Genomic DNA, 16372 nt, shown 5'->3' on the forward strand with positions numbered 1-16372 from the left:
TGACCAAGGCATTCGGCTACAAAAGGGCATCTTTATACAATTTGATCGAATCTTATATGTCCACCTGAGTTCACAATTTTTCCAAGTTTGTACCTATATTTACAAGTAGACTGTTTTCTTATTTTGTTTTAACTCGTTGGCAGAAAATGAGATGGAGATGAGACCAGTGACTTTGCAGAGCTTTCTGATTTCCGGTTCCGACAATACTTGCCAAAGATTAACCTTGCGGAACGATTTGTACGACGACGTCTGACCTCAAATCTGGAAACGATGAATCCAAGAAGATTCCACGTTAGTGGTCGATGCTCTGTTTTAAGAGTCATGTGATGATCATGTGACTTGTACCAATGGCTCACATTGGTTTGTAAACACTGGCGGGCGACCATTTCTTTCTTTATCATGAATATTTGCCCTGTTTTGTTTGCTAGACTGTATAGTAATGCTGGTCAGTATTTTGCCTTCCAAATTTCGAAGTCGAATCAACTGTTGGAGAAGTTGTAAGGAAGTTACATATGGATAATTTTAGACGTTACTTAATGCACTTAGATAAAACAGATTAGTTCCTACGTTAAACAATTTACTTTGCCCGGACAACTTTTAGGGATCAGGGTTTCATTCAGCTATGCGTATCACAACCAGAGGCTGAAGCAGAAAGACAGGAGAACGTCTTCGATTTGAAGTTAGATATGTTGTAAAAACTAAGTTAACAACAAGAAACATATACAATTAGACATCACAGTATTTGACTACATTGGTACTTTATACAAGGCTGTCAATGAATAAAACGAAAAGGAATAGATGGTCTTTAATATATTTCTTTCCCAGCAAAAGAGGTTAAAAATGCCTCAGATGCTTGGTTTCAAAGATGCCCCTGAAAATACAGAGTACTGCTGTATAATTTCAAATTGGGAAAATATTATCCCTAAATCTTGCTTTTAAGCTTAGAGTATTTTACATTGAATAAATTCAAGGAATTGATAAACCCATTAGAATTAATTTTAAATCGCTAGAATCAATGAATCGATTATTAAAACAGTCAAAGTTCCACTTACCTTAATTTATGAGTTTTCTAATAAATTAAGTTTCGAATTTGATTCACCAGAATAATGGTAAGTGTGACGCATCATCATCATCATCACCATTAATGTTACTAGGGTAAAATGTTGTGACATCATTTCTACATAGGGGTCAATGCTAAAGGTGGTGTGACATTCCAGGTTCTCTGGATGTAGGATTTGTGATAACATGCTCACTTAGGGTTACTAGTAAGGTATGGTTATTTCATCATCCCCGTAATTAACTGAGGTAGAATGGTGACTTTATTTAGCTAACTATGGTAAGAGTTGTGACTTCATGCCCCCAGTATAGAATACACTAGTTTGGTGTCTTTCTATTTGCAGAATGTTGTAAAGTTACAATTTGCATTGATTGCATCAGATTAAACTGGTCTTACCATACAATGGAAAGATATATAGGTGTACCTGGAAATTTTGGCGTTATTTGTAGTGTACCAAACTTGCACCAGGAAAAATTAACTTACGGCAAACACTTCAAAAGGTGTGTCAATGAAAACATAAATCATTTTGGCATAAACTTGTGGAACACAAATTATCTGTATATGGATTGCTACGTTTATAACTTCCTTGTTAAGATTTCAAATGGATGTAGCCCCATATATTACTGGGTTCTGATGAGGTCCTGAGGAAGGGTGTCAGTCCATAGGCGTAGGAGCCTCATTTAATTTGGGGGGGCTGTAACGACATGCCCGAAAAATATAACCAAAATTTTTTCGCGCGCTCCGCGCGCGTTCCGCATGTTAATGTGCATATCATATAGGCATCCATCAGTTATTACATCACCTGCCAATAACATAAAATCATTTTCCGTGTTATTACCCTTCCATATTGGTTAGAATTATTGGGGAAGTCGTTACAATAATAATGATAATAATAATAATATAAGTTTAACCATTGAAAAACACATTGCAAATTCTTCATCTTTCACTAGGTGCCAGTGGCGGAGCTAGGGGGTATTGGTCGGGGGGGGGAGAGAATGGTCTGTAGGGGCGCTTTTGACACTATCTAAGCGGAGCGCCACCACAGGTTGGCGTGGAGCGTACAGAATTTTTTTGAGTAAAGTTACTCCCTAGATCGCAGGAAATGACCCTTTCCGGGCCTTGCTAATTTGCAGATAAACGAAGAATAAATAGGTGTCATCGCCATTTGTCAGAAAATTGCACCAACAAAATGTGACAAATGTCAATAGGTATTTGAGAGCGCAATAAAAAAGTCAATAATCGCGAATAAGTAAAAAGTGGTAAAAAGCTGAAAGGGCGCCAGCAGTCCATTTGAGTCCGTCAGGGGGGCATCCGCCCCCTTTGACTGTATGGACGCTCCGCCACTCGTAGGTGCACGCAAAATTCTCAGCATATTGCCCAAATTTTCACCAAAAAAAATTGGGGAAAAAAATGCAAATTATTATTCTTTCAGTACAGGTAGGTGCCCGAAAAATTTCTCAGCATATTGCCCGAATTTTCACCAAAATATTGAAAAACACATTGCAAATTACTATTCTTCCAGGAGCCCGAAAAATTCTAAGCATATTGCCCGAATTTTCACCAAAAAAATTGGTTGGGGGGGCTGCAGCCCCCCCAGCCCCCCGCCTCCTACGCCTATATGTCAGTCTAAAGTCCAATGCTGATACTATGAGGGCAGGGTGCATTCTTAATCTTGCCAAAATGGCATAAAACATTTGTTTTAAGATACTCCACTCTTTTGTGTATGTTAACTACATTTCAAGCTCTTGTTTACCCTCTGGATGACAAATTTATTTATTTGGGTCTTTTGGGATTTGTTTTCTTTCTATGTTATTTGTTATGTCACATGCACAATGTCTACACAGCAAACTTATAGATAAGAGTCATGTTGCTTCTAAGTGCCTGTTGTTAGGCTTTCGCTGGAGCTGTCCACTCCACCCAAACAGGATCATTGATAAATATAAAGTGCTTCCAGAAATCCTAGAATGGCATAAATTATTGCTTAATAATGACACCGAGATTCATGAATTATTTGCAAGAAAGATAAAAATAAATCAAATCACACTCTCCCATTTCCCTAGTTCTAGGCCGGTCATACTAAGATTTCATTATTTAGTGTTTTCAGCTAGTGGGTGTATATCAAGTCAAACAATTAGCAAGTTTATTGTTGAGAAATATTACAATATTAAACGAACATCAGCATCAGTTGATAACTCTCACTAAAATAAATCCGGGACGTTACAGAGGGATTACACGTCATATTGGCGTGCTCTGCACATGCAGTCAAGACGCCTTCCAAAATGTAACTTGTGACAATAAAAAAAAACATTTGATGAAGTGACATCATCAAATATGACCAGAATAACAACATGGCCTTACTTGATTTGTGTAAAGTTTCAGAGTATGTAATCGGTGTAAAATTAAAAGAAAGTAAGCACCATTGTTGTCCTTGTTGGTCCTATTAGTATTGTTGTATAACATACATTCTGTCCTAACCACCTTCCTTCCACAGTCTGTCTCCCCTCTCCTATCCTCACCTAAATAATCACTACTTAACTGAAACTATGGCAACTGAAGAGAAGAATCGACCTCATGAACTTGCTTCCCAATTTTCTTTGTTATGTAAATTACAGATCTTACAAGATTTTAGTATTTCTGGCTTTAATGAAGGTCCAAGTTTAGTTTGTAAAGTGAGGGATGATTGTATATGTTGATTGATAAAATGTGAAAAGGAGAAAAAATAGTAACGTTTTATTTATAAGGTGCGCATATCCACCCGGAAGGGTGTTCAGGGCGCGGGTGACGTAAAGCAAAAGTTTGTATGTTTAGACAAAAACTGTGCATTGTTTTTATAGGTATTGTGAAGTATGCTGACATTTTGAATTTTTTGTTTCAAGCTGTGCAAATATGTACCTTCATTGTTGTGCTTGCATTATTTGACTTCTATCAGTTTCAGTTAGAGGGGGTCATAGTCTGTAAGGTGGTTATGTAGTGTGTTTGAATAGGTGTAGGCTCTGCTAGGATAGATAATGCACTGACAAGCATTGAAAGTACCTATAGTACAGTTGCACAAAGTAGAGCAAAGTTCAAACCAATAATTTATACTAATGTTTGACTAACTGGTAGGAAACGAAGATGTCTCTCTCTTGTTAATTGCTGAGGGGGGCGTGGGGGTTGCTCAGCCATGGGGCACTGAAAATTGTCCCCAGGACCAGGCCTGACTGATCTTCTCTGGGCATGGATATCGTCATGGTGAGGTATTCACATTTTTCATGTGCTCTCCTAATCATCTTCTCTCTCCAATTCTGGGTTCAAATTGTCTCTCCCTGATCACTTGAGCCATACTTTTTGAGTTTTCACACCAGGAGCCATTACCATATTCAATATGAACAAAGACAAAGCACTTCAAAATTTGAACACATTTAATTCACTCAAGTTGGTTCAAGAGTCTGTTCTTGTTCTTGATATTAAGTAACCTTTGACCTTGAAATAGATTCCCTTTCACAACTCCTAGACATCAGAGGACAGAACATGGCCTCCTAGCATTCTGTTGCATCTTTTCCTATTTTCCTGGACGTTGTCCACATTACGAACTGAATTTTGGGGACGTTTTTAAGTTTTGTAAGATTGTATTAAAAATTAAATCAATAGATACACATACTTGATCAATCTGAAATAAAAGACTGTAGCACAATCGATTAAGCAATTTAAGAGTCTGTGTAAATGTAAGGTTTAACTGGCTAAAAATGGCATATTTTATTCTGTTGTGACCAACAAGGTTTGTACTTCACATTGAAATTATTGATTGGTCAGTCAGTTTTTGAAGATGATTATGTTCTGAAAAGACTTTAATTGATAATCTTAATTTGGTTCTTGCCATACTGTGAGATATTTTTAAAATAAACTCACTGGTGTAATGCAATTATACATGTTTTCTATTTTATCCAAAAGACATTGTTTGATGAAAACCACCCGCAATTTCCTATCAATATATCCACAATGTGGATCTGCAAATAAAAAAAATACATTATTTTTGTTTGAAAGCTATTTTGTTTGTCATTTCTTGCTACACTTTTGCTACTCTTTTGTCCTTTTAGAAAATAATTTTTGGCATGCTAAACTTTGGGACCTTGAACAAAACATTTAACCATTAAATGTTCCCAATCACTACAAATAAGTACAATCTTAAAATCTGCCATTTTAAGACTTTTGTGGTTAAGTTATTTTTAATGCATTTGCTTCAAATTTCACTGGGATAAAATTTAAAGGTAGGGGTGTTGACATTAAACTTTGGGATATGTTCCATGTTATTCAACGAACTTAACATATGGTAACCCGGCTTAGCAGACAAACTACCTCAGGGTAGAAGTAAGTGTATATCTGCAGAGTCAAATGTTCCGAGAGGGATATCCACAGAAAGCACTCGGTACAAAATGGTTTTACTTCTCTCCAAGTGAAATACAGAGCTTAATATCAATTGGAATCATGAGGCACCTGGAATTGGTAACAAAGTTTAATTATAAACGACAATATACCAAAATAAAGAGGTTTAGAATTCGTGATAAGGTTTTTAATAGCCAATTCATGAACATGGCTGCTTTATAATCCATCTTTCATCAGTAAGATACAAATATAAAAAAAAAAGGTCAATCAATGAAAGTTTTGATATGGTACTCTTAGACAGATTATAGACAGCAATTTAAAATCAGGTAATGTGTGATCCATTCCCGTAAGTGGACATACCGAAGTGACTAATTAGCCTTTGAAGCAAACTGTGGGCACAGGGTACCAGAAGACAACAAGGTAGTAAAAATGAAATATCGTCAATTTGTTATTTAAATTCATGGAAATAAATATTTGAATATTTTGAAACACATCTGGGGTAGTGTCCACCTTGTGGCCCAGTGACAGCTCTCTTAAACTTGTTAAATGTAAATCCAGAAACCTCAAACTGTAACAATCAAAGAGGCCAACAGGTTTGAAGATTCATTGTCACATCTTATATGAAAACTTAAATGTAATTCTTGAAACAAAATCTTCAAGGTTAACCATTGTTCACTTTAAGTGATCAGTTTGAGGAATTATCTTGCTAACAAGGTTTTCTTCAGACATAATTCAACATCTGTTGAGGTCATATTGATCAATTTTAAAACATCTCTGAATTTTTTAAAACTATCTTGGACCACAAAGACTGAATGAATTTCGTTGTTAGTCTTGGCACACAAAACAATGCAAACTATGTATACTTTGAAATAACACAGGAATGGTTTGAAAATTTCAGCATCTCCTTATCAATACCAAATAGCAAGCATCTATAGTTTTGCCAAAAGTCATTGCTCTGATGGCCCTCAAGACAAAATTCACCTATCTATACAAGAGTTTTGAAATTGATTTTAAAGTATAAACAAAATATGTAAAATAGAAATACAGCAGACACTATTGCAAACCTTATGTACATGTATTATCCAAGTAGTAGTATGGAATATATTTAATTTTACTCTTCAAGTCCATTGAAGCAACCCCAGAAATTCTCCATAGATTTTGGATGTTGGAGTGGTGTGCCCATATCAAGATGGCACTTTCCCTGTTACTGCCTCTTTTATACTCCACAAACTCCTACTTCATCTTCCACTGGGTGAGACCATTGTCCCTATATCATGAGAGGCTGAAAGAAGGTAGCATGCTGACAGACACAATGAAACCCATAAAGATAGTAAAAAGAAAGGCTGGGGTCAATATTCCATAGACAGGCCACAAGGCTACATTCATGCTGTGGAGAGAGAAAAAGAAACAAGAATAATGGGTTTTTATTTTTGTCCAACTACTGTAGGTTTTCTTCATGTACAGTGAAAAGTCAATACCAAGTATTGCCAATCGAGGACTAAAAACACAGCGCAGCATTAGAATGAGTTTATGATAATCATGAAACTATGTTTAAAATTTCGCAATAAATCTGTTACAAATATTTCCAAAATATTATTTTTATTCATTTGTGAACGATTGTAACATTTGCTAATCCAATGCCTATTTTAATCATCTCAATCATACATAATGTTTTTAGGTGACATTTTTTTCTCTCTCTGACTTGTTTTCTCTGAACTTATCCTAGTATCTGGGAGGTGATGGGTTTGGCCTCTGACCAACCTAAGTATGGTGGCTTTTTCATCCAGGAGACATCCACAGTTTTCGCATTAGAAATTGGTCTTCCAAATTTCAAAAATCCCAAAATGCGCTAAAAGTGATAATTGGATAGCCACCTGGCGCCTGATGTGAATTGTACTAAGCCATTCAATTATCTCTCCAGCATTTGTATGTGACTGCTTAGTATTGCATAAAATATCTGCTTTCCAAGTGGAAATTACATTGTTTCAGATTGTAGTATCCTATACACAGTAGTTATATGCTCTGATACAAAACCACTGAATGGAAAAGGAAAAAGAATTCAACTCACCACAATGCACCCATCATGAAGAAAGCTGTTGCCAACGGGACCGCAGTGGGGGCGTGTTGTTCCCAGTCGTCAATCTTCTTGATCCAGCTACATATCACGATCAGATAAAAGCCGATCATGACATTTGTACCTATGAAACCAAACCCAACGTACAACCAGGCCCTATCGAATAAGAGGGGAAGAAATATATTGTTTATAACAGTTGAATTGGAGCAGCCGACTTATCACATGAAATGAATAATTATCAGGTCTGACAACCAACCAAAGCACTTTTTCCAATAACAGAAGATTTAAACTACCTTGCAAGAATGCAAATCACCTTGATAATGAACTTAAGTCTAGTAACTGATATAATGTTCTGGGTGCTACATGGCAGTGGCGGTCTGATTTTCTTAGCGGTTCAATTATGTGAGGTGACAAGCTCAGCTATCAGGGCTATAAACAACTCTGTTACTTGGTGCATGTAATAATTTGTTTACTGATTATGTCTTTCCTCTCATAATTAAAAAAAAAATTATTTCCTAGTCAGTGTTATGTTTTGTGGCATCTGCTTATTTCCATAACATAACATACTCAAAATGATCGGCGAACTATTTTCTGTGCTGTTAATTGTGCCCCTCTGTAAAAAGAATAACTTCAGCCAAATTTGCAGAGAATATGTAAGTGAAACCTCTTGCTATACTCATGTGTGCACTTTCTCTTACACTACAACCAACGGGTGACTTTTACAAATTTGGTCAATATTAGGTTAGTGCCTAACATTTACCATTATGAACTTTCAACTATTACCCTTGTAAAATATTCTGCCTCCCCACCAACCAACCAAATTTCACCAGTTTTTCAACCAGAATAAATTAAATCCCTGAAAGCAGAAGCTTTTTGAAAGCATTTCATGTTTTGGACCTACAACGAGCCCAAGTAACCTTGGATATATTGTGTGAAGATAATTCAAGGCCTCTGGCATGGAAAAAATATACAACTTTGAGCAATATTGCATCCTATTTATTAATTTTTTAATTTATACTGGAATAAAGAAATTAAAATTGAAATATTGATCAAACACTCTGCATCCAATATATAGCTTCCCAATGGAATTGCATGAATGGACAGATGGACAGACAGACGGACCAACCATTGGACTATTGGATGGATTGATTGCCATGGCATAAGCTTCATTGGCCGATTAAACCAACAGTTACAATAGCCGACTATTCTCTCCTTAACCAAGCTGAAACTTCTAAACTAGGAGCTTCTCACCTATTGATATCATGACTTTGTTGGACGGTTGGCAAAAAATCTGTAAAGTAACAAAGGCCAACAGTTGCAAGTATCCAGAAGAGAGTGTGTAGATTGTAAGGTGATCCTGGTGGACCTCCTTCCTCTTGCCTTCTGATTTCTTCGAGACGCCTTTCCAATTCTTCTGGAGGTAACTTATTCAAGGCTTCAAATTCTGCAAGATTTTAATGCAATTTAGTGATTATTAGTGTTGCGCAGATGATCATTTGTGATATTGGAATCGGTGTCAGTAAATTTTAGCCTCATTACCACAGCAAACCGATATTGAACAATTTTTTCACAACAAAACCACTTCCTGTTACTTGTGATGATTCATCAATCTGATCTAATAAAACATTTCTTAGCCTCAGTTTCAGTTTTGATTAATAGCCAGTGGTAAAAATGCCGATCAAAGAAACAAGGCGCAAGTTCTATAAAATAATTACCAATAACAATTTGTAAACAGACCAGTCAGGTCACTTAACATAACGTACATAGCAATGATAGCAGTCTTTATCGTGCATTAAAGTAAATTTCAACAGCCTGGCCGCTGTACTATAAAATACAAGTGAACACAACATAGTTAAAACTGAACATACCTGCTGACACTTGTTTTGCCCTTGCAATTATTCTTGGCAAGAATCCAAGCAACAAGTTGTAAACATGGCATATTCACCCTACAAACAATACACCCCAGTCAAACACAATGTAAGAATCAACCTAAATGTGATGTTGAAAAACATTTGATAAAACTATAGACAACAACAGTAGTAGCCTATCTCACTAAGTTGCACAGTGCTTCTGAGGCTCCGCTAAGAATAAAAATTATAAAAGCTGCAAAGATTATCATGGACACAGTTTGTTAAAACATCAATGACTGATGAAAATATTTTATTTTGAGAATCAAGTTTGCGTATCACAATTTGCATCCAGTTGGTTTACAAAATATTTTTTTGTCTTTTCAACATTAAATCAATTTCATTCAGTTGCAGCCTAAGTGTTGAACGGGGTTGGTCAAACAGAGTAACGAATCATACAACAGAAGTTACGGGAAGGCTTGTGTTTGTCCAAACAAAATGGTCATACTAGTCTGCGTCTACGCAGAGCCGTATATTGCTCTGGGGCTACGTAATTAACATTTCGCTAAATTGGTTCCTGTGCTAAAGCACTCGTTCACCGTTGGCCTACAGCGTAGGCTAGACGCTAACAATACTCAATAGCCTCATATATGCCTACAGCTTAGTTGTTACTATGAGAATGAAAAAAATGCGGCACGGAATAATTTATAGTTCAAATTTTTCCCTCTCATTGAATTCTATAGTTCCTGTGGAAAAGACTCCGAAAACATCTTTACACTTGTAACAACTTGACAATATTCCAAACAGTTTGCGATGCGATACTAGGCTAGATAATTTATCAATGTACCGTGATCGTTGTAACACTTTACCTGGACCGTAGGCTTTCTGAAAGACTTCTGCTATCCTTCTCCTTCGTAGTTGGTATTCATTTTCCTCTGGTTTGACGGGCCGATTCCCTCTCTGTCTGACAGCATCTGCTTCGCTACTCATGATGACAGTAAGAATATCTCAAAATGTCGGATCTCACTTATGGAACACTGTATAACGACAAAGCTGTATGTATGGAAACTGTATGGGACCATAGGAGGACTGGTACGGTCATAACCACTGATCTACACTAACAGTGGTCATAACGTAACAGCGGTATCCATATCACAAGTGTAGACAATTAGTTAAGTATGGAACGCCAAAGCATCCCTGTATCATGATAATAATCTGAAAGACAAGACAATGTCTTAGCGTTTGATCTGTTGCAACACGTTCGTGTGGCTGATATGTTGCCAATTGGTGTAAACATATACATGGATGATTTAAATTATGAAATTAAGGCTAGAAATTTAAAAATATTGTTAAATCGGTATGACTTTTTACGGCCTTGAGGACACCAAAGAGCTTACCAACTAGGAATATGTTGCTTGCCTCAAGGATTTTGTTGGCTGCATTAATAGGGTTTAGAAGATCGAGTGAAAAATGCTGTATTCGACCACCAGCTGTGCTTACACGAATCATATATTAGTTAACATTTTAGACGTATCTTTTAGTAAATTGTTTTCTCTGGTGAGCATTATTGCATTCCATTATGCGTAACAGCATCCAGGAATCCAGCTATACAAGAACCCTTTAGTCTAATACAGGTATTGACATCAATGTAGGTACAGCGAACTCAGCTAGTTTTCTCACTACAAGGGCTGGTAGTGAAAGGCAACTTGGTAGGGTGAGGGGTGTGACGGTAAAGCTTGTGTAAAGTTTGTAACAGATCAAATGGTTCAAGGGATTTTAATTAATGGGATGGTTTACCAAAGGCTCTTATGCTGTTGGAAAGTCAATGGATTCAAAGGAGAGACAATCAACAACATTCAACTATAAACAAATGCTTAAAGCAGTTTAAAGAAAACCATGAAGACAGATTTAGGCAAGCTGGCAATTTGTGAGGGAATTGGTCATCGCAAACAGTTCTATCACACATAATTTATCTCTGTCTAAGTATTGCGATAGGATTTGAGGTTTCTGTGGTCAGGCTTTTTTGTTAAGCTGCGTCCTTTTTACATCCTTTTAGCTAATTGAACTTATGAAGATGGAACTGCAATCTGCAATCTTGGTTCCACATTAGAAGATGGAAATCATTGTTATATGAGAGCAATGGTAGATAAGATTGTTGTAAAATGAAGTTCAATTTTAATCCTCCTTGGTAGGTTTTCTGCTTGGACAAAAATATTCCCGGATTGTGAAAGAATGTATATAACTCAGCCTCACTGTGAAGAAAGTATTTGACAATATCAGTAACCATTGAGTGAACAGTTTTATTTTACATTTCCTATTTTTGTATATTGTTTTGACATATTTTTTGGAAGTGTTCCACTTCATACAAAGAGCAGTTAATGGAATTTTAGCAATTCATGCAGTAGCTATTTCAATGTTCATTTATAAACAAAAAGGGGTTGTCTCCTTTTCCATGAAAGTGAAGGAAGAACTATATGGACAATCATTCATAAATAATGAAATTGAATTGTTTGGGATTTCAACTAGTGTATCCTAGCTATCCTTTAATTTTCAAAACCAAAGGATTGCAACTTTGCTTGGATAATGGGGCCAATCAATGTTGCATTGTTGAATGTTCTAACTGTCCATGTGTGCTATCACCAACACAGAAATATAATATCATAAACATTTCACAAGTTAACAATACACTGCTGTGCTGCCTTGTATTTCAAAATCTAAGCATGATCCAAGATTTGCAAATTGTTCTATAGTTTCATCTGGCTTTGTTTTTCCTTTTCTCTGTCTTCGTTAGCTTAGGTTTCTCTCGTTTTCTGGCCTTTGTTTTGTCTGCAAATGACTTCTTATTCACCATCGTGATTGGGCTCTCTCCTGAAGAGTTTGGTCCAGGAAACTTAATATGCTCCCCTATGTCTGTGCTCCCTGTGTACTTGACATCAAATAAATTGGCATCCTTCAGAAAATATGTTTCTCTGTACATTACCGGCATGAAACCTGGGAAAATTTTGGAAAGAAACCATGGTAATAAACCTTTCAGGCAAGACAATTTTCCATAACTTGGCGGATACTTGAAATAGATGGTGGAGTTTGCAGATATAATGTCTTCTTCTGTACACATACACTGGAACACAAACCTGTTGTCCTGGTACTTTAAATGTTGAATGTGGTAACACAAGATGTTACCAAATTCAACACACAAAATCTACTGAAATTAGCCTTTACCATTTTAAGTGCTTTTAAAGCAATACATCTATCAAAGACTGTTAACTGTTGGAGGAGTAACCACTTACAAGCTGTCTGCTCAGACACAGTATTGTGAAATAGAAAATACTTTTCAGATTTAATTTGCAAATTGGGAAGAGATGGATTTACCATGAACTCTTGAGAGATTGATAGCCTTGGTTATTCTGTCTTGTTGCATCTGACACAGCCTGGTGATCTGACGGCTGTAGATACGCCCAGTATTTGGAGACACAAACTGTGATAAAAGCTTGGGGTTCTGAAATAGTTTTAAGAAAAAATATAACATTTCAAGGATGACTGATGAAATTGATTCTGTGACTAAGGATAAAAATCAGAATTTGCTTTGATTCTGATAATTCATCAAGTTAGAAGTGTAGAGAGAACTTTAATCTGTCTCTACAGCCTTGCTGGTGCTAAGCAGTGATGATATCAGAAATATAGTCCCATATGAATCTGGCAATGTTATTAGGATTAAAAACATTACTACATAATATGACCAAACATTTTTGCCACTTCTCATCTTACAAGGTATAATTGCCAGTTAATGGTGGTAACAACTCTGTCCTGATTTAATACCAAAAGCAGGCTTCCACTTGCCACAAATACTGTGCACAAGTTGAAGGCCTATGTACACTACATCTTGAGGTTTGTATTGAAATGTATCAAACTTCCTCGAGATCATACCTTTGTTGTTTTACATGAAAGCAACAGACTAACATTAAAGATAAATTATGCAAAGAAGAAATGGAATTTTCAAATTATCAGTGACTGTGCTCTGACTCCGAATAGAGCCAAGCCCAGGCCTAACCAAAAATACTATAATGGAGGATCCTGGTAATAAATTTTCATATCTGACAATGGCTACTAACAGAAAGAGTCTAAGTTGAAACACCTGTGGTATAATCACCAAATTTATTTTGTTTATGAAACACATTTCACAATACAATCGGTTGCAATAAGAGGCAAATTATACAAACTTATTTCTTATTTTAATCATGATAATATATACTAATGCATAAATCTTACTGTAGAAAACCATGTCCAGCTGGGCCTGAATAAGCAAAAGCAGGAAGACAAACTCAAAAAACTAGCTATTAATCATTCACTTTACATTACAGTTGTGTTTTGTGTAAAGAAGAATACACATTAATTGAATACCTTATAAGACACTGGAATATTAGTTTTACATAGAAGACAGGGCTCCACCTCTTCAGCATAGGGATCCTCCAAATGAGATGAGGGCTGATGGAAAAAAAGCAAGACATACAGATGTTAGGTTTTTACAGTAGGTCAGAGTGACAATGGGGTGTCTCAGAAGGACACAGTGACTCTGAGGCATTGTCTTGCGAATGACCAAGCATGTACAACACTTCTTCTTATGTTAGCATTAATGAACTGGTAAACAAATTCCTATAAAGTAAAACAAATCTCAAAGAAGTAACATAATACTAAGCAGTCTATTAATTCATGGGCTAAGATCATTTAAGTAGCTAACTTTCAAGATAGCTTATTTAATTTGGTTATGAATTAACTAGATACTGTACTACAGAAACTATAGTATTTGGCTCACCAATCTTTATGAACTTTGGACTTCTGAATACCCTCTAAAGTGACAGAACTATGATATTATAAACTCTTAAAGAAACACTGAATATACATACTGAATCATCTGTTGTTTTGTGGCTTGTCTCTTTTGTCTCTGTATATGAAGCTGAATGTTGAGATGGAAGCTGCAACAAGAGAATTGTCCTTGAAGAAAAGTATCTATGAGAATATCTGCCAACTAATAAAGAATTGCCTATGGAGAAAAGGTGGTACAAAAAAAAGACATTTAATTCATTATGAAGGTAGATTGTGTTAGTTGTATACTCTGAAAATCTGCTGGGATGAAAACAGTTTATATTTGCCAAGTGGAATATTGACTGTTTCAACATTGTATTTCTTACATCACTGTTCAAGTAGACAGCCTGTATGTAAATCTTCACGATTTACTGTGAATTTTAACCAGGGCTGCACAATCGCAATTTGGCAACTATTGCAGGCTTGCTCCTGAAACCGGTTCAAAACAAAAGAACCTGTCACTAATTTTGACAAGCATTAAGTCTAGCTCTAATTTTAAATTTTTTATGATTTGGCTTACTGTAGGCCCTAGCTTAATCATTCTGCAAAGACCCTTGAAGCTTGATTAAGTCTACTGTCTAGTTTTACTTGGTTTCCATTTAGGCCATTGGAATGAAAGCTATTTTTGCATCACACATGCTCCCACCATTTTAGAAGAAAAAGGCACTGCGATGAGAACCTAGGCCTAGGTCATTAGAAATAAAATGATTATTTTAATGGCAAAACCTTATATTTTTTTATAACAACTGAAAAATATTTGGATGCAAAATGTCATTCCCAATCCCTTGGCCTATGTTCCTACAGTCTTTATTACATATTATAGTGTTACTGTTAGTAGCCGAGTTAAGTTACTAATACTTCAAATGTCAGTGACTTTAAACTTAGTAACTTAGTTACAGGGTTGGTTATATCCAACCCTATCGTTAGGACTATACGACGATACAACTACTGTACATAACGTCCAGTATGGGAATGTGGCTTAGCCTGGTGGTAGTAAGTTCTATCGCTAAGTATGCCATGTGCATCCCTTTGTAACCTACAACGTTAGCTTGAGAATGTACTCCCTGTCATCAACAGTAATTTCTGCTTATTCACTTACACTTTTGTCTTCCATGCATCTGAGACACTGTACAAAAAGATCGTAAAATATTGTGAAACAGCGAGTTGCACTTCGGTACCAAGGAGGCCGCCATGTTTATATTTGAAGCTAGCGTGTAAAATCAAAATCAAAATTCGTTACAGCATATGGATTGCCAACTATATGGGACGCCAAAGTCATTCCACCTTATAATGGTGCTGCCTATATGCTGAGATGTTTGGAACAGTTACTTTTTCCACTATAGTGTACCATTATCACATTAACTATCTAGCTTGATAAAACAACATTGTCATTTGCGAAAATAATTATCTCCACAACTTCTGGATTAGGCTTATTATTATAAGAAGCATCTGATATTCTACTTTACCTTAAGGATTATAAAATAATAGATTATAGAATAAGATTGAAATAGATGATACAGATGGCAAAGTTATATAATTATATAATAATAAAGTTATATAATTATAGAATAATAGATTATAGAATAAGATTGGAATAGATGATACAGATGGAAAAAGTTTCTTGCATGCATGAATAATTGGCATGTTAGTGAATGTTTGCCTGATACTATTGTAAGGGCACAGTTACACTTTAATTTGTTAAGTTTGTCCATAAATTTTAAAGAGAAAACTGTTCAGGAACTGCTCATCTACTACAAAAATCCCTGTATAGGCAAATTTCTGGGTGAGGGTCTGACTAATTTTTTTTCCTAACAGCACTTGAGCTTGGCTTAATATAGTAACTTTAGTTTAGAATAAAGGAAAGAATATTCAAGAGAGACAAATATATAGTCCCCATTCTGGAGAACTTAATGCAGAGGTTTCATAGTAACGTGTTTGTTTAAAGCATTTTAAGCCCGTGAACACATTTCACAGCACAATCAGTAAAGGCACATACCTCTGAGAAAAGACGTTCTTACGAAAATTAAATGTACAGCAAATTTCTACAACATGAAACAATGACCTCTGTAGTGTTCACAGTTTATACTTTTGAAAAAGCTGGAAAGAAAAAGAAACCCCTACCTGACATGGAATTGCAGCCATGGACAATCTTGTTAACCTGAGTTAAATTGT

The 16372-nt window shown here is 36.0% G+C and overlaps 3 protein-coding genes across 4 annotated transcripts in view; 1 reads left to right on the forward strand and 2 right to left on the reverse strand.

Annotated features, from left to right (window-relative positions):
• The window catches only part of LOC139968090 (rho-related BTB domain-containing protein 1-like), a 62792-nt gene extending 57713 nt beyond the window's left edge, over positions 1-5079 (forward strand). For both annotated transcript variants that reach the window (XM_071972443.1, XM_071972444.1), the window contains exon 11: positions 144-5079. In XM_071972443.1, the coding sequence (XP_071828544.1) occupies positions 144-150 (7 nt within the window). In that variant the 3' untranslated portion in view covers positions 151-5079. The remainder of the gene's footprint in view (positions 1-143) is intronic.
• A 519-nt stretch (positions 5080-5598) lies between these two features.
• LOC139968096 (transmembrane protein 128-like) lies at positions 5599-10431 on the reverse strand. The gene is made up of 4 exons (XM_071972453.1): positions 10210-10431; positions 8745-8937; positions 7488-7649; positions 5599-6806 (listed from the first exon to the last, which is right to left on the reverse strand). The coding sequence occupies exons 1-4, from the start codon at positions 10328-10330 to the stop codon at positions 6692-6694; spliced, it is 591 nt and encodes a 196-aa protein (XP_071828554.1). The 5' UTR covers positions 10331-10431; the 3' UTR covers positions 5599-6691.
• Positions 10432-11620: 1189 nt separating this feature from the next.
• LOC139968095 (small ribosomal subunit protein bS18m-like) lies at positions 11621-16343 on the reverse strand. Its single transcript, XM_071972451.1, has 6 exons — positions 16322-16343; positions 15300-15407; positions 14242-14378; positions 13739-13822; positions 12710-12836; positions 11621-12331 (listed from the first exon to the last, which is right to left on the reverse strand). Exons 1-6 carry the CDS (start codon positions 16326-16328, stop codon positions 12093-12095), a joined length of 702 nt encoding a protein of 233 aa, XP_071828552.1. The 5' UTR covers positions 16329-16343; the 3' UTR covers positions 11621-12092.
• Between the last annotated feature and the right edge of the window lie 29 nt (positions 16344-16372).

The sequence above is a fragment of the Apostichopus japonicus genome, chromosome 5 (assembly GCF_037975245.1).
Source record: "Apostichopus japonicus isolate 1M-3 chromosome 5, ASM3797524v1, whole genome shotgun sequence".
Taxonomy (NCBI): Eukaryota; Metazoa; Echinodermata; class Holothuroidea; order Aspidochirotida; family Stichopodidae; genus Apostichopus; species Apostichopus japonicus.

Bases quoted from the DNA above. Each gene is read 5' to 3' on its own strand.
- LOC139968096 (XM_071972453.1), bottom strand. From the start codon at position 10,330: ATGAGTAGCGAAGCAGATGCTGTCAGACAGAGAGGGAATCGGCCCGTC. The intron at 8,938-10,209 runs GTAAAGTGTTAC...AAAATCTTGCAG, and splicing joins TCAGAAAGCCTACGGTCCAG to AATTTGAAGCCTTGAATAAG. The intron at 6,807-7,487 runs GTGAGTTGAATT...CTCTCTCCACAG, and splicing joins TTCATGATGGGTGCATTGTG to CATGAATGTAGCCTTGTGGC.
- LOC139968095 (XM_071972451.1), bottom strand. The intron at 13,823-14,241 runs GTATGTATATTC...TTTTTCCATCAG, and splicing joins ACAAAACAACAGATGATTCA to CCCTCATCTCATTTGGAGGA. The intron at 12,837-13,738 runs GTATTCAATTAA...AAACTATTTCAG, and splicing joins ATATTCCAGTGTCTTATAAG to AACCCCAAGCTTTTATCACA.